At 39.9% G+C, this 24220-nt stretch overlaps 2 protein-coding genes and 2 pseudogenes across 7 annotated transcripts in view; all 4 read right to left on the bottom strand.

The window, feature by feature from the left end:
* Positions 1-6100, bottom strand: part of ZNF410 (zinc finger protein 410) — a 40343-nt gene extending 34243 nt beyond the window's left edge. For 2 of the 4 annotated variants that reach the window (XR_013386513.1, XM_077909950.1), the window contains exon 1: positions 5954-6100. The gene's annotated coding sequence lies outside the window, so the exon portion shown is untranslated. The remainder of the gene's footprint in view (positions 1-5953) is intronic. The other 2 variants (XM_077909951.1, XM_077909947.1) reach the window with 2 other exon arrangements.
* A 1252-nt stretch (positions 6101-7352) lies between these two features.
* PTGR2 (prostaglandin reductase 2) overlaps positions 7353-24220 on the bottom strand; it is a 36176-nt gene continuing 19308 nt past the window's right edge. For all 3 annotated transcript variants that reach the window (XM_077909959.1, XM_077909960.1, XM_077909961.1), the window contains exons 4-10: positions 22377-22568; positions 18755-18925; positions 17318-17527; positions 14427-14548; positions 13315-13402; positions 11536-11575; positions 7353-8385 (exon numbers count right to left, since the gene is read on the bottom strand). In XM_077909959.1, coding sequence (XP_077766085.1) covers positions 8309-8385; positions 11536-11575; positions 13315-13402; positions 14427-14548; positions 17318-17527; positions 18755-18925; positions 22377-22568 — 900 coding nt within the window. In that variant the 3' untranslated portion in view covers positions 7353-8308. The remainder of the gene's footprint in view (positions 8386-11535; positions 11576-13314; positions 13403-14426; positions 14549-17317; positions 17528-18754; positions 18926-22376; positions 22569-24220) is intronic.
* LOC144320879 (tubulin alpha-1A chain pseudogene) lies at positions 8939-11518 on the bottom strand (annotated as a pseudogene).
* LOC144320882 (activated RNA polymerase II transcriptional coactivator p15 pseudogene) lies at positions 15838-16764 on the bottom strand (annotated as a pseudogene).

Below are 24220 nucleotides of genomic sequence, written 5' to 3'. Positions count from 1 at the left end.
ATTATTTATGTATCAGGCAACAGAAATAATTACAAAATTCTTCAGAAACAAAGTTCTGCCTAAGTGTTTAAGAAACAGGTAAATATATCAAATGCTTTGTACACTATAAAAGGTTAAGAAATGTGCCTGAGTGGCTCAGTTGGTAGAGCAAGTGACTCGAGTCATGAGTTCAAGCCTCATACTGGATGTAGAGCTTAAAATAAAATCTTAAAAAAAAAAAAGAAAAGAAAAGAAATCTGTCTTTGTTATGGAGTCCAAATTTCCTATAAAACAATTGTTTTCAAACATTTCAACTGCAACCCACAATAAGATACATTTTCCATCAAATCCCAGAGAATGAAACACACTGAGACACATACAAACCATATATTTTCATGAAACAGTACTAGCCTATGCTAATCTCATGCACTCTGAATTTTTTAAAATAAAATCACTAAATTTATCTCAAGTTACTTAATAGATTACATCCCAAAGATTGAAAAACAGTATAAAGTATCTTCAAAATCTAAAATACATATATTAAAAAGAGATTCAGCCATAAATGTAAAGCCATTAATATATACCTGCTATAAATATTTATTACAATCAGCAATTATTGATCAGTCTTGGGGAAACTGAAATTACTTGAATCCTCACACAAGACAGGAATTAGTAGTTAACACCATATTGGGAGGGTAAAGATAGCCTAAAACTAATACAGGCTACATGGAGACATATTGGGTGGAAAAAACAAGCCAAAATAAACTAAACACGCAGCATTGGAACAGAGCTGATACAGGTATCTTGTCTCAATCCTGACTGCCATACAGAAGGGAGTGTATTCCAAAGGGAAAGATGACCAGGGGCTCTTATTGCTATCTCAAGAAACAAACAGTATCATTGTGTCGACTTCTAATAAGCAATGTAATTCCATCCTAGGAAAACAAAGTCTAGAACATCAATACTGCTCTTATTTGAGGGAGGTAGAAAATGCCTTGACCCAGTTTCAGAAAGGAGAAGGGTGGGGCAGTGAGAAAAAAGAGGCAAGAAATTGAGAAACACGGTGGTCCCCCAGCTGGTCACCAATCTGCTTCTCCCTCCATATCTACCTCCGGCTGACCACAAATATAGATCCAAACAATGCTTCACTAAAGATTAAAAACTAAAACAAAAATTCTACTAATGGTAGGGAATTACCATGATCAAAAATTAAAGTAAAATTTAAAAAGCAGTTTAAATTTTGGTATAAAACAATAGTCCTAGGGGAAAGAAAAACCAAGTAACCTTTTATAGTCATATCTAGTATATTATGAAAGTTGATTAAATTCTAACAATAAAGTAGTAAATAACAGGTACTAGTGAAAGAAATTTGGAATGGAGAACTGTGAAGCCAGAATGAATTTTAGAAACTATCAGGTTCATCCTGGACCTTCCGTCTTCCTTTCCAGGATCTGCTGAGGTGTTCCATTCCCATAGCCCTCATTTTTATTCTAGTCACCTCCCCATTTCTCTCCAATTCTTTAGAGCCAAATTTATCAAGAGACTGGTCTCCACTTTCAACTCTCCAATCACTATCCAATCCCATCACTTCACCAAAACTTCTCTTGTAAAGGTTACCAAAAATCTTCATGTTACCAAATTTGATAGACACTTTGGAGCCCTAATCTTACTTGACCTTTGCAATGAGCAACTATTGTTTTTAATTGTCCCACATTCATTTCCCCTGCTTGAGTGATAAATCGATGTTATGTTTGGGGATCTAAGCCTCTCCCATTGGATATGCCCTTGGTAAGATCATAGATTAAGGTATTCTTTTCTTCATTGGCCAACTGTTGCACACTTGACCCACAGTGAACAAAACAGACACTTTTCCTCAGAATGTGAATTGTAAAAGAAGTAACAAAGGGTTGAAAACTGCTGCAGCAGCCCATTCATGCCAGTAATGATGCGAGCAGATTCCCCTGGGGCTGCTCGGATTCCTGTCCTTCTTAAAGCCAGGGCCTTCATCATTTCTTTAATCCCAAGAGCTGCCCACACCTTTGTTATGAATTCCTCTTCTGAAGCAAACTAGTCACTTGTAACCAGAGCCATAATTGGTATTATCCCTTAGAAGTACTGCCTCCTTTCTCAAATACTTTACTTACACTCTCTGCTTCCAAGATACATGTTCATTTTACACTCTCATCATTGCCATTCTTCTAGTTTCCTTTTTTTTTTCTTCTTCTTCTAGTTTCCTTTGGTAATCCCTATACTCTTCCTGCACTCTGCCTCTAAATATTAATATTCCTCAGGATACTATTCAGGCTCTCTCTTCTTGCTACAATATCCTCCAAGTGTGAATTTGTATCTTTAAATGATACTGTCGCCAATTTTTTTAAGTTTTTATTTAAATTCCAATTAGTTAACATACAGTGTAATATTAGTTTCAGGTATATAACAGTTATTCATTTCTTCCATACAACACCTGGTGCTCACTACCAAAATTTTTATCTATAGCTCTAATACTCTGAGCTGCAGACCTGTATATACAATTGCTTACTTGACGTCTCTGCTTAACGTTTTAACTCGATATCTCAAATTTAATATGTCCAAAATGAATTCTCTCCCAACCCTATCTGCCATCACACCACGCCAGTCTCATTCACCACAACCCTCCACTCAAGCTGGGACCACCACTGACCCCATTTAGGAGTCATTTTTATTACTTTCTTTCCTTTGCTCCCAATATCCAGTCCAGCTGCAAGTCCTATTGAGACAGCAAATCCACCTATTTCTATCTCTACTGCCACCTCCCTTTTTCAGGCCAGCATCAACACTTGCTCTAAAACTACTGTTAGTGCTACCTAACTGGTCTCCCTGCTCTTGTCTCCCTCCACTCTATTCTCTTCACAGTAGTAAGGATTATCTTAAAATGTGATCTCACTCACCTGCTTGAAATTCTTTACTTGGCATCCCAATGCACCTAGAAAAAATCCAAACTCTTTATCCTAGCCTATAAGAACCTATGTGATCCTCTCCTCGTTCCCCAACCACACTCCAGAGTCACTCTCATTTGCTCACCAAGCTCTAGCCATCTTAGTTCCTTGAACAAATTAAGCTCTTTCTGATGTTAGAGATGTGCACATGTCATTTCCTCTACCTTGGAACACTGTCCCCTCTCTCCATTGGTTAGCTCTTTTTCACTCCTTTGGACTCTGTTTAACTATCAACTCATTTAGAAAGGCTTTGTCTGCCTGACCACCTTACCCAAAGAATATTCCTAATACTTCCATCTTTAGTCTCTAACTCTCCTATTTCTAATTCCTTTAGTTTTATGTAGTATTTGTTTTTTGTCTGGCTACCTCCTAAATTTTAAGTTCCATAAATAAGGGCAGGAACTAGTCTGTCTTGTTCATAACTTTACTTTCCCCTACCTAACACAGTGTCTGGCAAAGTACTATATGTAATTCATAAGGAAGTTACATCTCCAAGAGTCATTTCTGATACTGTGACACTCTAAGATTGTATTTACTATGAGATTAAAGGGCTTCCATATAAACTTCCCTGCAAGCACTTAGTAGGCACTAAGTATCTGTACAATGAATGAATGACATGCAAATAATACCAAAAATTTGTCTCTATTCCTGACCTTTCTTCTAAACTCCAGATTTCATTTCTAACTGCTTGGATATCCATCTCAAACCAACAATGTCCAAAATCCAGATTATCATCTCCACCACCAAACCTGTTCTTCTTCCTATATTATCCACTTAAATTATTGCCCAATCTTCTTCCCACTCAGCTGCAAATTCTAGGTCTTTAACAATATCTCATCCTCCATATTTAAATAACCCCAGTAGATAGCTGAAATATATGTAACCAATAAAACCACTATTTAAAAAATAAATAAATAACCCCAGTAGTTCTGACTCCCTCAGATTTATTCCTCCTGTAATACTCTGTTTAGGGCTCATTATCTTTCAACTACGCTATTAAAATAGGCTTCTAAGGGGTCAAGCTGCCCTAAAAATTCCCTTTTCAATCTGCCTTTTTTTTTTTTAATTTATTCATGAGAGACACAGAGAGAGAGAGGTAGAGACACAGGCAGAGGGAGAAGCAGGCTCCATGCAGGGAGCCCCATGTGGGACTCAATCCCGGGACTCCAGGATCACGCCCTGGGCCGAAGGCAGGCGCTAAACTGCTGACCACCCAGGCGTCCCTCAGTCCACCTTTTTATGCAGCCACTTGCGTTATCTTTCTAAAACACAGAAATGCTTATGTTACTCTACTCATTCAAAATTCAGGGCCTGAGAAAATTCCTAAGCCTGGCAGCATGGCATTTCAAATATTCTACAATGTATCCTCAACTACTGTTCCAGTTACAGCACTGTCCATATTCCTCAATTAACCCTTTACTCCAGCCGACAGGGACTGGCTTTTAAATGAACACATCAGCCTATATCAGTGCTCAAGTCTTTGCTTAGACTAGTTCTTCAACCAGTAATAAGTACTGCCAATCCAGTTACGATGTTTTAAAATCCTTTCCAGTCTTTAAAATCCAACTCAAGTGCCGTCCTCCAGTAAGACTCTGATCCTTTCCCTCCAGTAAGAACAAATCTCTCTTTTCCTTGGTGTTCTCACAACACACTGTTTCACCTCTCTTTAGCAATTATTCCATCCTGTCTTGGTTGTTAATTGTCTACATGCATATTTTTTTCACTGGTTAAGGCCGCTGAATTTATTCATTCTAACTCTGCATTAACCAAGTATGATGCTTTGAACAAATTAAGCATTCAGGAAGTATCTGTTGAATAAATAGGTAAGTCTCTTCCCCTGGGGGGAGGGGGGAGCTAGAGATTAAGTAACTTGTCAAAAATTCAGACATTTACTTAGATGCAGAATTTTTAAAAATAAGAACCTAAGGGCAGCCCCAGTGGCCCAGCGGTTTAGCACCTGCCTTCAGTCCAGGGTCTGATCCTGGAGACCTGGGATGGAGTCCCACGTCGGGCTCCCTGCATGGAGCCTGCTTCTCCCTCTGCCTGTGTCTCTGCCTCTCTCTCTGTGTGTGTCTCTCATAAATAAATAAAATCTTTAAAAAAAAAAAATAAGAAGAAGAACCTAAATCTTCTGTTCAGTTGAGTTTACTCTGTCCACGCTAAGATCACCCAAAGTGGAATTTCTCACTCCCTAACAACAAAATGCCACTGACTTTATTTCAGAATGTTTCTTTCACTCTCATTGAAAGTATGTTGCATTGACCCGCGTGCCAAAGTGAAGAAATACAAATTCTTAAGTCCCAAGTTAGCAATATTTAAACTTCCGAATGGTGCCCCATATCCCACATGCGTGAGCAAGTGGGATAAACTTTAATCGACTAACTGCATTCTTGTCTCTGAAGAAACTTCAGAGGATAAATTTAACCTGCGAACGCATTCAGCCCACAGCCTCGCCCGGAGACGACAGGAGGAGAAGCGAGCAGCCAAGCCCCTCAGAGCCGGCAGCCTTCCTCCTAGACTCAGGAAGTAAGTGGACGTATGAAGGAAGAAGGTAGCTCCGGGCCGAAAGAACCAGGGCAGAGTCCCTTGGCATCCTCGTTCCCCCTCTGCAACGGCCTTAGCGTGAGGCCCCAAGGGCCGCGGGCAGGCCCGGCGGCGGGTGCAGTCCGGCAGCCCCCGCCCTGGGGACTCGCTGACTCCAGCTTTCTCGGGACCGTCTTGTTCCCAAGCCCCCGCCCTCAAAACCAAGCAAAGGAGCCGAAACCTCCGCCCCACTACGCCGCGAGGGGCAGGGCCGAAGCCGCAGGGCTTTAGACCGGCCGCTCCCGGGCCCGCCAGATCTGGGAGGGGTGCCCAAGGGGGGCGGCTTCCCTGTCCTCTCCGGGCGGTGGGGAGGAGGAGCGAATTCGGCCCCAGCTCCCGAGAGGCCGCTACCGGCTCCCTCCCTGCCGGGGACCACCTAGCCGCGCGGGTGTGGCCCGGCCCGGCCCGGAGCTCACCTTTCCGTCCCGGGCAGCCGGCCGGCCGTCAGGCGGTCCCGAATTCCGTCCACACACAGCGTCTTCCGGCTCCCGCCGGAAGCAGCAGGAGCGCGGGACAGGAAGTTTGGCCGGCCCCCAACGCTCACACCCACTCGCTCGCCCCGGGCCGGACGGCGGCCGCCCCGCGCCGGGGGCAGCCTGAGGCGGGCGAGGCGCGCGGGGACCCGGCTGTCTGAGCAGGGCTGGACCCCCGCCCTCGGGACTAGGGCTGCGGTCTCCGGCGTCCTAGTCATTCCAGGCCTCGGGGCCCCGAGGTCTGCGAAACCCGAAAAACGGGGTCAGTGCATTCCAGCCGTGACGTCGCCGCTTCCTCGCAGCGGCAGATGAGGTAGTTTTTCCTGTCAGCTGAGATCGGAACTAGTTACAATGGAGGCCAGCGAGAAGGAGAGCACTCCTTAAACACCGACCAGAGTTCTCACTGAAGAGGAACACTTCGAAGCTTCACTGCTTGAGAAGGGAACTTGCAGAATCTAGCTCAGCATTGCATTCGCACAGGGTAAGAGTTGAGACTCGAGTGTACGACTTTCCTTGTAACATGATCTCCCTAGAGTCTGGGTTCCCTGTGTTAGGATGCAAAGAGGTCTCGGATATCCACACTGGGGACTAAAACACTTGAGCTCCAGGCTGGATGCCACAACTAACTTGTTAGAGCTTTATGCGGTTGAGACTTTTGAAATTACTCATTTGTGAGTACCTGCTGTGTGCCAAAGGATGAGGACCTCAACTGAGGCAGTGGCAGTGATGGAAATTAAAGGCGTTCTCTAAGAAAGGTATTTATTTTCAAGGTTAAACACAAGCCTTAATGATAGGCATCTGAATGAGTGAGGGAGTAGTAGTTTGGGTGTGCAAAGGATGGTGATTTAAAAACAAAGTAGAAACACGTAAGAGGAAGGTAATTTCTTTTTGGATAAACAGTTTATCCCAGGTGTCAACAGGATATTTTACTTGGGAGGTCTTAAGCTCGAGTAAGAGGTCAGAAATAGAAATGTACTCTGCCTTTGGCCCAGGCCATGATCCAGGGCCCTGGGATGGAGTCCCGCATGAGGGTCCTGCGAGAAGCCTGCTTCTCACTCTGCCTCTCTGTTTCTCATGAATAAATAAAATCTTTAAGTAAAAAAAAAAGAAAAGAAAGAAAGGAAAGAAAGGAAAAAAAAAAGATTTGGGAGTTATCAACATATAAACCAGAGATGAAGTGCTCTCTGGAGATGAAATGGTCCAGGAAAGGTATATAAAACGAGAACACTGAAGTCAACCAGAGTGACTGATTTACTAACAATGTGAATCTACTTTCCACAAATGTCGCAGGCAAAAGTATAGAGCAGGGTGTAAACAGGTGACCATAAACCAACACAGCACCTAGGAAAATAAAATCAATTTTATTGTTGTAAAGGGCTGATTATAATTAATGAAACAGATCCTCTTATTTAAAGGCACATTAATTTTGAACGTTCATGTTTCAAACATTTGTTAATTTTCTTAGTCCTGTCATTTTCTAAAGCTGTCTTGATTGCCTAAATATTTCTAATCACCTGAAACTTCAAGTGATGTTTATATCTATTTGCCCTGGAAAATCTTTATGCTATTTGACAGTATATGCCTGCTAACTTAAAACAAACATGCTTTATCAATATATATTGAGTTTTTATGCTATAGAGGAAACTAGTTAGCAAAACACAGATCATCCTCTGTAGTAAACTAGTTTCTTCATCAACCTGACTGACCTGTTATTTATCTTCTCAACACAAAGCCTCTGCTCTCCTATCCTGAAAACTCCACAAGCTCTAAATTCCACCCCCCAAACTCTAACACGTGCCCTGCTATTAAATCCCTTTTCTATCTACAATACAGAAAAGCCATCCCAATTCTATTCTTATACCAAGTTACAGTTCAAGAATTATATAAAGCATTTCCAGGTCAACATACATTTACTACATGTCTTCACAAGCATTCTATTTTAAATAAAAGTTATTAACTGTAAAAATCCATTTATTTTGTATAATCCATTAAACAGTTATATCAAATCTCCAGTGGTTTCCAAATATCTGATCAAATATCATATATAATACCAGTTTTAGTAAAAGAAAGAAAAATAGGTCATGTTAACTTCAATCTATTACTGTAAATATTTATGTTGGATATAGAGAACATATAGGATATTGAAGATATAGGAAAAAATTATGTTATGCAATTAGAAAATATTACCAATGATCACACTTAAATAAAAAGCTATCTGTACTCCAAGATTTTTTTAATGTATCTTTAAAATCTTTGTGCAAAATCTGTGTATTTCCTTGATGAAGATGCTTATACACATTACACAGAGGTTTCTTCTGAAATGCAAACTATCTGCTTTCCAATGTTACCTCCTGTCATCATGGACTGGAATGCAGCTAGAAAGGAAAAAAAAAAAAAAACCTAGTTTATATGAAAACATAAATATCACTATCATGTATGTTTGTCAGTACATGAAACATATACAATTAATTTGAATAATTTCTGCAATGATTTTAAGTTTAGGAGGAAACTGTCATGAAAAGAAACCTTAAGAGAAACACTGACAAAGTTACAAGATAAACTAACTAAATTTACATCTTAAAATTGTGCTTTTACCCAAACTAGAAGTGTTTGTATCTACACCTCAATATTCACTGTTTACAGAGTCTGAAGACTAGAATAAAGAAGTATGAGGATAAAATGTCAGCAAAAAACAATTTTTCAGGACGCCTGAGTGGCTCAGCAGTTGAGCTTCTGCCTTCGGCTCAGGGCCGGATCCCAGGATCCAGGATTGAGTCCCACATCAGGCTCCCTGTGAGAAGCCTGCTTCTCCCTTTGCCTGTGTCTCTGCCTCTCTCTTTCTCTGTGTCTCTCATGAATAAATAAATAAAATCTTAAAAAAAAATTTTTTTCAATGACTATTAAAAAATAATAGAAATCTGGGGCACCTGGGTAGCTCAACTGGTTCAGCAACCAACTCTTTTTTTTTTTTTTTTTTTTTAAAGACAGGGAATACTTTATTCAAACCCATCAGAGAAATGGACAGCTTGGGTCTGTAACAAAGCGTTGTGTTTTAAAGCATAGGTCAGTAACTGTATATGAGAGTATACACTGCTACATACAAATTAACTGATCAGAGCACAACTTTTCAATGTTCAAAACAGAATAAGCTTCCCTGTAAAAGCAGCACCTTTGTGACATTTTTAACTTTAGTATTCCTCTCCTTCTTCACCCTCTCCTTCAACAGAATCCATACCAACCTCCTCATAATCCTTCTCCAGGGCAGCCATGTCCTCGCGGGTCTCAGAAAACTCTCCGTCCTCCATGCCCTCACCCACATACCAGTGAACAAAGGCATGCTTGGCATACATCAGGTCAAACTCGTGGACTAGGCAAGCCCAGGCCTCAGCAATGACTATGGGGTTGCTCAGCATGCACACAGATCGCTGTACTTTGGCCAGGTCTCCACTGGGTACCACAGTGGGAGGCTGGTAGTTAATGCCCACCTTAAAGCCAGTGGGGCACCAGTCCACAAACTGGATGGTACGCTTGGTCTTGATGGTGGCAATGGCAGCATTGACATCTTTGGGAACCACGTTGCCACGGTACAACAGGCAGCAAGCCATGTATTTACCATGGCGAGGGTCACGTTTCTCCATCTGGTTGGCTGGCTCAAAGCACGCACTGGTGATCTCTGCTACAGAAAGCTGTTCATGGTAGGCTTTCTCAGCAGAGATGACAGGGGCATATGTGGCCAGAGGGAAGTGGATGCAGGGATAGGACACCAGGTTGGTCTGGAACTCCATCAGCTCCACATTCAGGGCTCCATCAAATCTAAGGGAAGCAGTGATGGGAGGACACAATTTGACCTATCAACCTATTTAGATTAGTGTAGGTTGGGGATTCAATATCGAAGTTACTACGACAGATGTCATAGATGACTTCATTGTCTACCGTGAAAGCACAATCAGAGTGCTCCAGGGTGGTGTGGGTGGTGAGAATGGAATTGTAGGGCTCTACTACAGCTGTGGACACCTGGGGGGTGGGGTAGATGGAGAAGTCTAGGTTGGACTTCTTGCCATAATCAACAGAGAGACACTCCATCAGCAGGGAGGTGAACCCAGAACCAGTTCACCCTCCAAAGCTATGGAAGACTAAGCCCTGAAGACCCATGCACTGGTCAGCCAGTTTCCGAATTCAGTCCAAGACAAGGTCAATGATCTTGCCAATGGTGTAGTGCCCTCAGGCATAATTATTGGCAGCATCTTCCTTGCCTATGATGAGCTGCTCAGGGTGGAAGAGCTGGCGGTAGGTGCTAGTGTGAACTTCATCAATGACTGTGGGTTCCAGGTCTACAAACACTACCCTGGGCACATGTTTGCCAGTGCCCGTCTCCCTGAAGAAGGTGTTGAAGGAGTCATCTCCTCCCCCAATGGTCTTGTCACTTGGCATCTGGCCATTGGGCTGAATGCTGTGTTCTAGGCAATAGAGCTCCCAGCAGGCACTGCCGATCCGGACACCAGCCTGGCCAACATGGATGGAGATGCATTCATGCATGGTTGCTGCTTTGTGGCTGCCAGGCAGATGGTGGAGAAGAGGAGAGGTTGTTGCTTCTTATAGCACAACTCTTAGGCAGTCGATGTAAGAGAACCTGCCAGCAACCAACTCTTGATTTCAGCTCAGGTCATAACCTCTGGGTCATGATGTGAAGCCCTGCATCAGGTTCTGTGCTGGGCATGGAGCCTGCTTAGGATTCTCTCCCTCTGCCCACCACCCCACCACCACCTATCCTGTCCCCACTTGCATGCTATCTCTAAAAAATAAAAAATAATAGAAATCTAATTATAAAGTTTTATTAAGTAAAATACACATCTGCTATGCCAGGAAAATGAGTGAAATTTATATTTCTGTTTAGTAAACACACTGACCAAATGTATTAAATATTTAGCTGAGTCACCCAGGCACCCCAAATAAAATCTTTAAAAAAAAAACCCTAAATACTGAAAATAGTTTAATTTTATGATGCCTTAGAACCATTCAACCTGGGCACCTGGGTGGCTCAGTTGGTTAAATGTCTGCCTTCAGCTCAGGTCATGATCTCAGGATCCTGGGATCGCCCATGTGAAGTGCCCTGCTGAGCAATCTGCTTCTCCCTCTCCCTCTGCTCTTCCCCCCTGTTCAAGCTTGCTTGTGCGCTCTCTCTCTCTCTCAAATAAATAAAACCATTTAATCTGAAAAAGTTACCTGGAAGCTAAATGACTCATGATTCTTTATCTTTTTTCCACAACTTGTTGCAAAACCAAAAAAAAAAAAATTTATTTTATAATTTGAAATGTGAAAACAATACTTCTTAAATACCACTAAGCTGAACTTTAATAGAATTTGATGAAGATATGTAAGTACACCTGCAGGATGGTTTTAAAGGAAAGAAAGAAGTGATTTTAAAAAAAAAAAAAAAAAAACCAGGGAAGTAGAATTCAAGGAAAAAAAAGGGAATCTTTGTGCTAAGCTCATACATATAATAAATAAATCTACATTCATCTTACCTCCCATGTTTTCCAGTCCATTCATTACAGTCTCTTTGATCTGTAAATCAAAACAGCTACATAAAGTATTCTTTAGACTTTAGTGTGTCAACTTGCAGTTGACCTTGAACAACATGGGTTTGAATCGTGCAGGTCTATTCATACACAGATTTTTTTCGATAAACACAGTATAGTACTACATATGTATTTTCTCTTCCTTGTGATTTTCTTAATAACATTTTTTTTCTTGGGTAACACCTGGGTAGCTCAGTGGTTGAGTATCTGCCTTCAGCTCAGGTTGTGATCCTGGGGTCCTAAGATCGAGTCCCACATCAGGCTCCCCACAAGGAAATCTGCTTCTCCCTCTACCTATTTCTCTGCCTCTCTCTATGTGTCTCTTATGAATAAATAAATAAAATCTTTTTTAAATAATAACATACTCTTTTGGTTATTGTAAAGAATACAGTATAAATTACACATAAGATACAAAATATGTGGTAATCAACAGTTTATGTCATCAGTAAGGCTTCTAGTCAGGAGTGGGCTATTAGTTTGGGGAGAGTCAAAAGATACACCGTGATTTTCAACTGCATGGGGGGGGGGATGTCAGCACCTTTAACCCCGGAGGTGCTCAGGGTCAATTATAATATTCTTCAATTTTGCAAAGGGCAGCAATACTCTTTAGCACTTTCTGTCTAAAATAGATAACTTTCATTTCATGGAGGTAGCATAGAAATGTATGTTTCTTATGAAATAATTTTTAAAAATAAAATCTTCTTGGGGCACCTGGGACTCAGTCAGTCAAGCGTCTGACTCTTGATTTTGGCTCACGTCATGATCTCAGGGTTGTGGGATTGAGTCCGGCATTAGGCTCTAGGCTCTGTACTCTGGAGGGAGTCTTACTTGAGATTCCTTCTCTCTCCCTCTGCCCGTCCCATGGGTCATATGTGTGCTCTCTCTCTCTCTCTCTCTCATAGGTAGATAAATCTTTTTAAAAATATTTTTAGGGCAGCCTGAGTGGCTCAGCGGTTTAGCACTGCCCGTCAGCCCAGGGCCTGATCCTGGGGACCCGGGATTGGGACCAGCGTCGGGCTCCCAGCATGGGTCCTGCTTCTCCCTTCTCCTGTGTCTCTGCCTTTCTCTCTCTATGTCTATCACAAATAAATAAATAAATCTTTAAAAAAAATAAAAATATATTTTTTTAAAAATCTTTTCCCATTGTCTGATCTTCAATTGGTAACATCACAAACTATACACCCTCTTTTCAAAAAACAAAGTACATAAGCATAAACACACACATAACTTTGCCTATCATTGGCAAGTTTCAAAAACATCCTAGGTCAGGGTCTCTAGACTCCAATTTAGAACTCTTGATTTTCAGCCAACAACCAAAAGATATAGCAGAATATCAGGGAGGGAAGGAAAGAAGTATGGTGGTGGAGGGGTATGGCTACAAGATTTTTGAGAAAGTGGAGTTTCTAGCATATAGTAGCATTCCATAAATATTTGTTAAAGTAATGAATATTAAATTTGGGGGGGAAAAAACCACCTATTTTTTTGTAATATAGTTTAAGAAAAGTAAAGGTTAATCACATCTTAGATAAAGGGACTAACAGGTGAAGGTTTCTCAATGAGGAGGTTATACACACCTGGGAGTAAACTTAATTTACAATATTCAGTACAATTTTGTAAGAATTTTTTATTATGAAGCTAATGTTTGCTATCATAAATTCAAATAACCTAAAAGTATATTAAGTAGCAGGACAAATGATATTGATAAAGAACAGAAGCAAGTTCTACCTTTAGCTTTCCTTCTTTAAACCATTGGCTCAGCTGTAGAATGCCAGACTCAAATTTGTCCTTATAGTTCAACACCAGAAATCTTTCTCTGTAGTGGGGAAGAAAAGGATAATGATCAGAGACTATGGAAGGTGAAATAGTCCAAAACTAAATCATTCCAGAACTCTAATATCTGTTAATCTTTCAAACATTAGGACTCAATCACACAGAGTCTGGTCAGATATAGTTTTAGGTGTAGTTACAGGTGTTAAATATAGTGGACTTCTATTGTTTTGTCTGGCCAACATCTAGAACTCTGTTTGGTAATTAGCACTATGATTTTAGTTTGTAGGTAATATCCTTTCCCCACCCTCCCATGACCAAAGCCAGTCCAGTCTGAGCCAGTATCAGTTTTGGGATTTAATAAAATTGAGAGGAGAGAGCTGTTCTCTTTTTGCTTGGGTTGTTAATCTGGTATAAGACTAGAGATAAGAGTCATCCTCTTGCTATGCTGCAAGAAAGCCTGCATGAGAATAGAGACAACCCAAAGCACAGCCCAGAAAAAGAGAAACTGAGTAGTGATGCCACTACACAAACCTTTTGTCTAGCCAAATCCAAGTCAATATTAATACTGGACTTTTCAGAAACATGAGCCAATAAATTTCCTTTGCACTTAAGCCAATGTGAGTTGAAAAAAAGACTTGTAAAAGTTTGATAGAAGAGATGCATTTTTTAAAAAGCTTTCTGCCAAGGCACTAATCTACATAAACTAAAATACTGAAGTGACTTAAAATGTGTATTTTCAAGTTTTATTTAATAAGGAAAAATTATAGAGGTGCCTAGGTGGCTCAGTCGGTTGAGATTCTGACTCCTGATTTTGGCTTAGGTCGTGATCTCACAACCCTGAGATCAAGTCCCATAGTATGCTCCACGCTCAGCACAAGTCTACTTCTCTCCTCCCTCTCCCTCTGCCTCTAACCCTACATGCACACATGCATGCTTTCTCTCTCTGAAATACATAAATCTTTTTTTAAAATAAGGAAAAATTATATATGAAGAACGATACATTACATATACATCTATGATCTTTAAACCCATGAATCTGGTAACAAGGGGAAAAGGGCAGACCATACCTTGTGATGTTTCTTTCTTTTTGGATTGCTTCTACAGCAGGGGGTAGTGGAGGAGGATAAGGCACATCTTTGTTGTACTGAGAAATTTGACCACACAGGATGACATGGCTGTTCCGATTCATCTGTTCAGAGAAAATTGATGATTATACCCTAAAATATATGCCTTTCCTATATTTACTGATTTTATGGCTGCTTCAATGAAAGCCTGCTTCAATGAAAGCCACCCACTCTCTCTCTCTCTTAATGAATAAATAAAGTCTTGGGATCCCTGGGTGGCGCAGCGGTTTAGCGCCTGCGTTTGGCCCAGGGCGCGATCCTGGAAACCTGGGATCGAATCCCACGTCGGGCTCCCGGTGCATGGAGCCTGCTTCTCCCTCTGCCTATGTCTCTGCCTCTCTCTCTCTCTCTCTGTGACTATCATAAAAGAAAAAAAAAGAATAAATAAAGTCTTAAAAATAAAATATGTAAATACCTGTGATCTACGAAATTCCTTTCCAAAGTCAGAGGCTATGGCTCTTAGTTAATAGGGAGTTAGGGTCAAAACTTCACCATTGGAACAATACAGCTGTAATTTTTTTTTTAAGCTTTCACAATTTTTATTAAATCCTAATCTAATATAACAGTATCTGATTTTTTATAGACATCTCCCATGGTGAACAAGTTTAATAAGTGAAAGCAAATCAGACATCTAAGTCATTATTCTCTGCAGACTAAGCAATAAGGTAACTACACAGAACACTACAGGTAACGACATACACTTACTTGCTCAGTTTTCATACAAGCCATGTTTATCAAACTATATCTCCTAATATTTAATACAGTAGAATTAGTGATTGTAGTTCTCATATATTTTAATTACAAGTACCTTATTGAGATAACTAACATTTTGACAGTTTCACTGACTTTCCAAATTAGTATAATATATTCAAGAAAAAGAGCAAAAAGTGAAATGAAAACGGAACATGACAAGTTACAAAAGGAAAACAATGTAGGGATCCCTGGGTGGCGCAGCGGTTTGGCGCCTGCCTTTGGCCCAGGGCGCGATCCTGGAGACCCGGGATCGAATCCCACATCGGGCTCCCGGTGCATGGAGCCTGCTTCTCCCTCTGCCTATGTCTCTGCCTCTCTCTCTCTCTCTGTGACTATCATAAATAAAAATTAAAAAAAAAAAAAAAGGAAAACAATGTAAAGAAAAAAGGGGGGGAAGGGAAATATCACTGGAAATACCAACAAGTCTAGACATTGGGCTGGAAGAAAATAGATCAACTATGGTTTTCACAAGTCAGAGTTTATAAATTCAATGCAATACAAATCCTTTTGAATGTAAAAGCCAAGGTGAAACTAACAGGTCTATAAACTGTTACTTTTGGCCTTAAACAGTACCAATTCTTTTGAAGAAAGGCCACAACAGTTAAGATTGTATTACTTGATTTTATTTTACACTAGGTGGCGGGCACAAAGCAATCCTCCTTAATCAAGTTGACAATTACCTTCACTCAGAACACTTTTAATAATGCACATAAAAAAAAAAGTATTCAATCTTACAAATTGTTCTGCAACCCAAATATACAATAGCTTGGAAAACAACGTTTAGAAAACAAAAGCCAATGTAAAAAGACAGATTAAAACAACTAGAACAGGGATCCCTGGGTGGCGCAGTGGTTTGGCGCCTGCCTTTGGCCCAGGGCGCGATCCTGGAGACCCGGAATCGAATCCCACATCGGGCTCCCAGTGCATGGAGCCTGCTTCTCCCTCTGCCTATGTCTCTGCCTCTCTCTCTCTCTCTGTGACTATCATAAATAAATAAAAATTAAATAAATAAATAAATAAATAAATAAAACAACTAGAACAGTACAGGTTTTATATGGCTCTGATTTTACAGTTTTCTTACTGCATCATCAATGTCAGAAATCTGTTCCTTCAGCTGGCTCCATTGCTCAGGATTTAAAGAAATACCTTTTCTTCCAGGTTTCATTTCACCTTCTGGATCCATCCAATATTCTCTAATATCAATTAGGACTTTCCCTTTAAAGTCCTGAACACTGATGTACCTCATTTTCCCAATCTGAAACATGTTATCATCTCTGCTGCTGCTGCTCTGCTTAGAGGATGACAGGGCTCTTGAAGTTTCGCCAGTCTTTTGCTTCTTCACAGGTTTCTCCGGCGTAACTTGCTTTTTCCTCTTTAACTTTTTGTCAACCTCACTGTCAGAATCGCTGCCAGAAGAGCTTGAAGAAACAAGTTCCTTTGATTTAGGCATTGCTCCACTCTCGCGGCCGAACTGCCTTCTGCTCACTCGCTTGCAACTCTGTAATTTTTTTTTAAGGTTTTATTTTTAAGTTATCTCTACACCCAATGTGGGGCTAGAACTCACAATCCTGAAATGAAGAATTGCATGCCTGACTAACCGAGCCAGCCAGGCACCCCTACAACTATAATTTTTTTTTAAGATTTTATTTATTTATTTATGAGAGACACACACGGAGAGAGGCAGAGACATAGGCAGAGGGAGAAGCAGGTTCCTGATGGGGAGCCTGATGTGGGACTCAATCCTGGGACTCCAAGACCACACCCTGAGCCAAAGGCAGGTGCTCAACCACTGAGCCACCCAGGCATCCCCACAACTATAATTTTTAACAAAAATAAATTGCAGGTGGAAAACATAATTGCTACCAAAGAACTGAAATTAATGATCATATGCAAATCTGCAAGCAAATGGAAGTAGTCATCAGCAAGCTTTTTGGTATCACTCAATTACAGTACTGATCATTACATTATTTCTCACAATAAACCATAGAATTTTATAGTTTTTTCCTTAGTATCAGGTAAAAAGATAGCACATTAAATAAAATGTAGTATTCAAATTTCTAACACATAAATCGGCACACAACCTGACTTATCACTGTGTCACTGATGTCACCACCAACATTGTCAAAGTAAACATCCACTCCAGCTGGGCATAATTCACGGAGCTTTTCTGCCACCTTCTCCTTTTTATAATTAACTGCAGCATCAAAGCCCAGTTCTGAGGTCAGAAGGAGGCACTTTTCTTGCGTTCCACAAATTCCCACCACTCTGGAACAGCCCATCAAATGGCCAATCTAGGAGGGAAATTTTAAAAAATTAAACAATTTTCTGTTCCCACATTTAAGCATAAAAACGTCAAAGTATACAAACTATTACAAGTATAGGAGAGTGTTCATCACAATTCAAGTTTGGTTAGGGGGCTTTTGGCTTGGTAATTTGAAACCAAAAGAATTGAGACCAGATATAATGTCACTCCTAAAAAAAATGAGTATTGACAAACATTGGACTTAGTTTTAATGTTAAAATCACACAATTTAAAGCTAATTTCAGGGCAGCCCAGGTGGCTCAGTGGTTTAGGGCCGCTTTCAGCCCAGGGCCTGATCCTGGAGACCTGGGATCAAGTCCCACATCGGTCTCCCTGCATGGAGCCTGTCCCACATCGGTCTCCCTGCATGGAGCCTGCTTCTCCCTCTGCCTGTGTCTCTGCCTCTGTGTGTGTGTGTGTGTGTGTGTCTCATGAATAAATGAATAAAATATTTTAAAAAATAAAGCTGATTTCATTGAAGGAATAATTCGACTCAAAACATCACTAGTGGGACACCTGGGTGGCTCAGCGGTTGGGCATCTGCCTTTGGCCCAGGGTTGTGATCCTGCAGCCCTTGATCAAGTCCCGCATTGCGCTCCCTGTGTGGAGCCTGCTTCTCCCTCTGCCTGTGTCTCTGCCTCTCTCTCTCTGTGTCTCTCATGAATAAATAAAATCTTAAAAAAAAAATCACTAGCTTGCAATTTAGTGTTTTTCAGGCCTATGAGGAACTAAAATCACTACTATGATAAAATGTTTTGTATCAATGGTTTTCACACTATAAAGGCTGTTATTCATAAAAGTTTTCTTTAAAATTCTATTATAACCTTTACTGTACTTCTAGAACCCAGTTAGTACTCTCTTATTTGAAGATTCTTTGTAAAAATATGAGTTTGTCTTTAATTCATTAATTCATGAATTCCAGATAAGAAAATCTATGAGCTTCTTCCTTACGCTGATTAGAACAATGTTCTAACATTTATCATGTCTGTTTTGGTTAATAATGAACAAGATACATCTACGTTTTTCATGCTGTTATGAAGAGAGCCTAAGCATGTAATAACATCTTTTCTACAAGAAATGTGTAAAAGAATATTATAAATTTGTTCAATTTTATATTTTAAATGACATACATATATCCAGAAATTTGATTATGACAATGTTTTTAGAAAACCAAAAAGAAAAAAAAAGAAAATCAAACAATTCTCAAAAAGTTTACCTGCCCGGCCAAAGATCCACAAGCACCAGCAGCCCCACTGACAACCATTGTCTGATTAGATCCAGCAGTTATATGACCTTTCTCCTGTATCCCAATCAAGGAAGTCAAACCAGGCATACCTATAGCTCCAAGAAAGTATGAAAGGTGTCCATCCACAAGCTGTGGGTCTACCTAAAATAAAATATATAACGTTAAAAATAATACTAGGAAGTCCTGTTTTAAGTCCATAAGGTAGAGACAACCTGTTATGGACAGTTGTGCTCCCCCCACAAGTTATTATTTTGATGACCTACCCCGTAATGTAACTATATTTGGAGACAGGGCCTTTAAGGAGATAATTGAGGTTAAATAAAGTCATAAGGAAGGGACGCTAATCCAATAGGACTTGTTTCCTTATGAGAAGAGGAAGAGACACCAGAGCTTTTTCTCTGTACATGCACAAATGAAAGGTGGAATGCTCCATCAAAACACAGCAAAAAGGAAGCCAACTATAAGCCAGGAAAAGAGGTTTCACTACAAACCACATTTTCCAGCACCTAGATCTCAGATTTTTAGCCTCCAGAACTGCGAGAAAATAAGTTTCTGTCGTTTAAGCCACCCAGTCTTTGGTATTTTGTAATGGTACGCCAAGCAGACCAATAAATAACCCAATAGGGTTTCTAGAACAGTGAGCCATTCTTCAGTCTTGCTAAAATTCTATAGTTTATTTGTACAGACTAAGAAGGAAATGAATATTGCTTTTCTTTATAGCAAAAAAACAGAAACTTGAAAGAATTCCCACATGAAAGACACTGACACTAACCATTCTTTCTTGCCAATGCCCCAAGTATACAAAAAGAGAAGAAATATTTAAGAGGAAAACACTAGGCAGGGTTGGAAGGTTTTAAAATCTCTGAGCAATTCTAAAGTAAACATTTATCTATATAAAAATCAACTCAGGGGCACCCAGGTGGCTCAGTCAGTTGAGCATCTGCCTTTGGCTCAGGTCATGATCCTGGAGTCCCGGAATCAAGCCCCATGTTGCACTCCCTGCTCAGCGGGGAGTCTGCTTCTCCCTCTCCCTCTGCCCCTCCCTGCTTGTGTTTTCTCTCTCTCTCTCTCTCTCTCACTCTGGTTCTCTCAAATATACAAATTAAAATCTTTTAAAAAATCAGCTCAAACTCTGTCTCATTAATAATGCTTTAAAATGTATCATAAAAATATAAGAAAAGTGTGAAACAATTTCTTTCAACTTAATTACAGAATAAAATGAGGGCTCTCTTAACTTTTTAGAATTTTATGTTTATATGTTTACCAGGTACTTCTACATTCCCTGTGTCTGTTTTCTTATCTGTACAGTAGGGGGAATTGGATAAAGAGAAATGATATGGAAAGACTCCCTATTATAAAAATTTTATAATAATTTTGTAAGGAATTGAATAATTTTGGTAAAAATTTAAGAAACCACCAAATGCAATAAAGATTCACTACTTTGATTTGTACTTAAGCTACTATAAACAAATAAAATGGCAGTTTGTATTCAGTAGTCTTTTTTTTTTTTAAGATTCTATTTATTTATTCACGAAAGACACAAAGAGAGGCAGAGACATTAGGCAGAGGGAGAAGCAGGCTCCCTGCGGGGAGCCTCATGTGGGACTCCAGCCCAGGACCCTGGAATCATGACCTGAGCCAAAGGCAGCCGCTCAACCACTGAGCCACCAAGGTGCCCCTGTATTCAGCAGCCTTACATGGCTATTAGTTAACCTACTGTGTACATAAAGGTAATGGAAATATTAAAGTCAACAATACTTAGAAAGGTCTACACAGAAATATTTCATGTAGGTTAATAGTTATTTATTAGTAAAATCAATATAAAAACATTGTAAGATAGGTTTGTGTTTAGCATATATCCTTTCTCCACACCCTCTGAATTCCTCTTCTTCATTTTTAATACCTATGCCTAAAGTTTTAAGCTTCCCCAACTGTTCCATTTCCCACCAGAGCACAATGACAAGGAAAACCAGAACCTGCTGAATATTTCTTTTTCACTTCCTGCTAAGAAATTTCTAGTTAAATATATTTTACTAGTACCATTAGGTTGAAAATTATTATATAACGTCTGCCACATATCATTTGTATCTTAACAGTCACCTTTAACTGATTACAAGAATTTTTAATAAAAAGAAGTACTGGGGATCCCTGGGTGGCTCAGCAGTTCAGCGCCTGCCCTCCGCCCAGGGTGTGATCCCAGAGTTCCAGGGATCAAGTCCCACATGGGGCTCCCTGCATAGAGCCTGCTTCTCCCTCTGCCTGTATCTCTGCCTCTCTCTCTCTCTCTCTGTATCTCTCATGAATAAATAAATAAAATCTTTAAAAAATAATAATAATAATAAGTACTAGGGGCACCTGGGTGGCTCAGTGGGTTAAGTGTCTGCCTTCAGCTCAGGTCTTGGTTCCAGGGTCCTGTGATCAAACCCGGCATGGGGCTCTCTGCTCAGCAAGGAATCTGCTTTTCCCTCTCCCTCTGCCCTTCCTTTGCCCGGACTTGTGCTATCTCTCTCGAATAAACTTTTTTAAATGTTCTTAATCTTTTTTAAAATATTTTATTTATTTATTCATGACAGACACAGAAAGAGAGAGACAGAGACAGACACAGGCAGAGGGAGGAGCAGGCTCCATGCAAGGAACCCGACGTGGGACTCGATCCCGGGTCTCCAGGATCAGGCCCGGGGCAGAAGGCAGCACTAAACCACTGGGCCACCGGGGCTGCCCAGATGTTCTTAATCTTAAAAAAATACTAAAATTTTATAAAACTTTTTAGAAAGTCTTAGTCATATTTCCCATAGCATCTGATTTCCACACTCATTTGTGAGACAGCTACTATTTTCATCTTGCACATGAGAAAACTAAGGGTCAGAGTCATAAAGTAACTTCTGTGATGACATATATTAGGTTGAATTACATGAAGCCGCCCAGGTTTTTTTTTTTTTTTCGCCCAGTTTTATAGGTCAAAACAAATCGTGGTAATTTCACACAATTCAACTAACAGCAGAAACTGAACTCAGAACTTTGATACAAAATAGAATTTTAAGAACAAACCAAACAAATTTCTTAAGTCAAATGGCAATTTTTCAGGAAACTTTGTTTTTTTTAATGATTTTATTTATTCATGAGAGACACAGAGAGATAGGCAGAGGAAGAAGCAGGCTCCCTGCGGGAAGCCCTATGCAGGACTCAATCCCAGGACCCCAGGATCACAACCTGAGCCAAAGGCAGATGCTCAACCACTGAGCCACCCAGGCACCCTGTTAGGAAACTTTAAAGCATACAACTCTAAGAGGCCTTCTGGTTCTTGGCATAAAATATTTTTTTTGATGCTTACAATTCAGGTTTTATTTTATATATGCAAAATTTGAGAAATAAATTAAATACAGAAAACACCACCATTCACTAATAACCTAATAACTGCCATCTATAGTTACAGCCAACAGTGGAAAAGAAACAACAGTTTTCCACATTTTAGAAGCTATCTAAAAGAAAATATATACTCTTATTTTTTTCCCTGATAACAAACTGAACGCCAAATGCACAAAGTAAAAATTACAGAGGGGAGAAAAAACAAATACTGTATATTATACATCACCTTTTCAAGGCCATTTCCATCCAGAATCACCTTGGTTTGCCAGGGCCAATAGAAAGAAATCACAAAATCGCCTTTGGTAAAATTTAAGTGTTTGCTTTCTTCTACAATTCCAATTCCTCCACCATCAACCACTTGAGACAGCTGCCAAGGTGTTATATAGTCAGTACCAGTGTCTTCATTCATCCTGCAACGCTAAAAAAGGAAAATGTTGATTAGGATAATTCTCCCTGATAATACTGGCCAGTTTACTGATTTACCTCGTGACTAAAAGAAAGATATATAGTCAGTAATGTTAATTAAAGTCTTAGTAAAACAAATTATATTTATCTTAAATTCTATTTCCTTTTAGTTATTTTTTATCCTCAAAACAAAGACATATCCCCTCTCTAACACATAAAGAAGTACAATTAGAAAGGTCCCCAACTTTGTGAACAGACTAAAAACCACTGAATTATACATTTTTTTGAGTTTATTTATTTACTTATTATTTTTATTTTCATTTTTTTTATTTTTTTTATTTATTTATGATAGTCACAGAGAGAGAGAGAGAGGCAGAGACACAGGCAGAGGGAGAAGCAGGCTCCATGCACCGGGAGCCGGACGTGGGATTCGATCCCGGGTCTCCAGGATTGCGCCCTGGGCCAAAGGCAGGCGCCAAACCGCTGCGCCACCCAGGGATCCCTATTTACTTATTTTTAATAATCTCTCCACCCAACGTGGGGCTTGAACTCGTGACCCCAGAATCAAGAGTCACATGCTCTTCTGACTGAGCCAGCCAGGCACCCCTGAATTATACACTACAAATGTATACATTGTATGATAGGTGAATTATATTTCAATAAAGCTGTTAAAATTTTTAAACAAAGAAATTTAAGTACTATTACATTACACTACCAAAATTATACAAAATACCATGTCAATGGTTTCAATGGATTGTGGCAAATCATCTACACTTAAATGTTGCTATTATAAAACTGTACATTTTTAATAGAAAACAAACTGGCAACATATAGACTGTAATGCTACTTATTTCTTTTGGCTTAGCAATTCTGCTTCCTCAATGGAAATAACCCAAAAAGAAATGAAACAATTTTTACACATTTGTTCATCATTTTAGACCTAGCCCAACATTATACCCCTCAACCTCAGGTGGATGTTCTCTTTATTCTACAAAGACAAAATGTCACAATGGTACTACACCTTTCCACAGGCCTAGGGCTAAAGAATTCTCTGGGAAGCAATCAAGGCTCTCTTATGTGACTCACTCTTGCCCATTCATGAAGGCCAAGATGTAGAGGCCTTCATCTTGGTCCAGGAGATAGAAATAATAGGCTGCTACTTGATTAGGGGGCCCCATGTGGTATAGTTCAGTTCACCACAGAAAAGGACCAAATGGGGAATTGAGGCAGAAGCATCTATGACAATATACTAACTACACTTCTGCTAGTGTGCTCCTCCCAAGTATTTTTCAAGGCATGTATAACAACCTTTGAATACTGCCAGACCAAGGACCTCTCTTTCTCTTTTCTTTTAAGGTAATTTTTTTAAGTAATCTCTACACCCAATATTGGGCCCAAACTAACAACCCTGAAATGCCCTACTGACTGAGCCAGCCAGGTGCCCCTCAAGGACCTGAGTCTAAACAAGGCTAGCAGAGAAAAATAGGAACAAGTACTTCTCCATAGGTAAGCAAATGATGTCAACACAATAGATTATATAACCACCAAAATTATATTTGGACTAGTTTTTCAAATGAAAATATATACATAAAGTCACTTAAATATCAAATTATATATACATTAAATAAAACCATGTAAAATATTCTCTATACATGGTGATTAAAA

This window comes from Canis aureus, chromosome 9, assembly GCF_053574225.1.
Source record: "Canis aureus isolate CA01 chromosome 9, VMU_Caureus_v.1.0, whole genome shotgun sequence".
Classification (NCBI taxonomy): domain Eukaryota; kingdom Metazoa; phylum Chordata; class Mammalia; order Carnivora; family Canidae; genus Canis; species Canis aureus.
The sequence above is the reverse complement of the archived record's forward strand: the minus strand, read 5'-3'. Positions and strand labels throughout refer to the sequence as shown.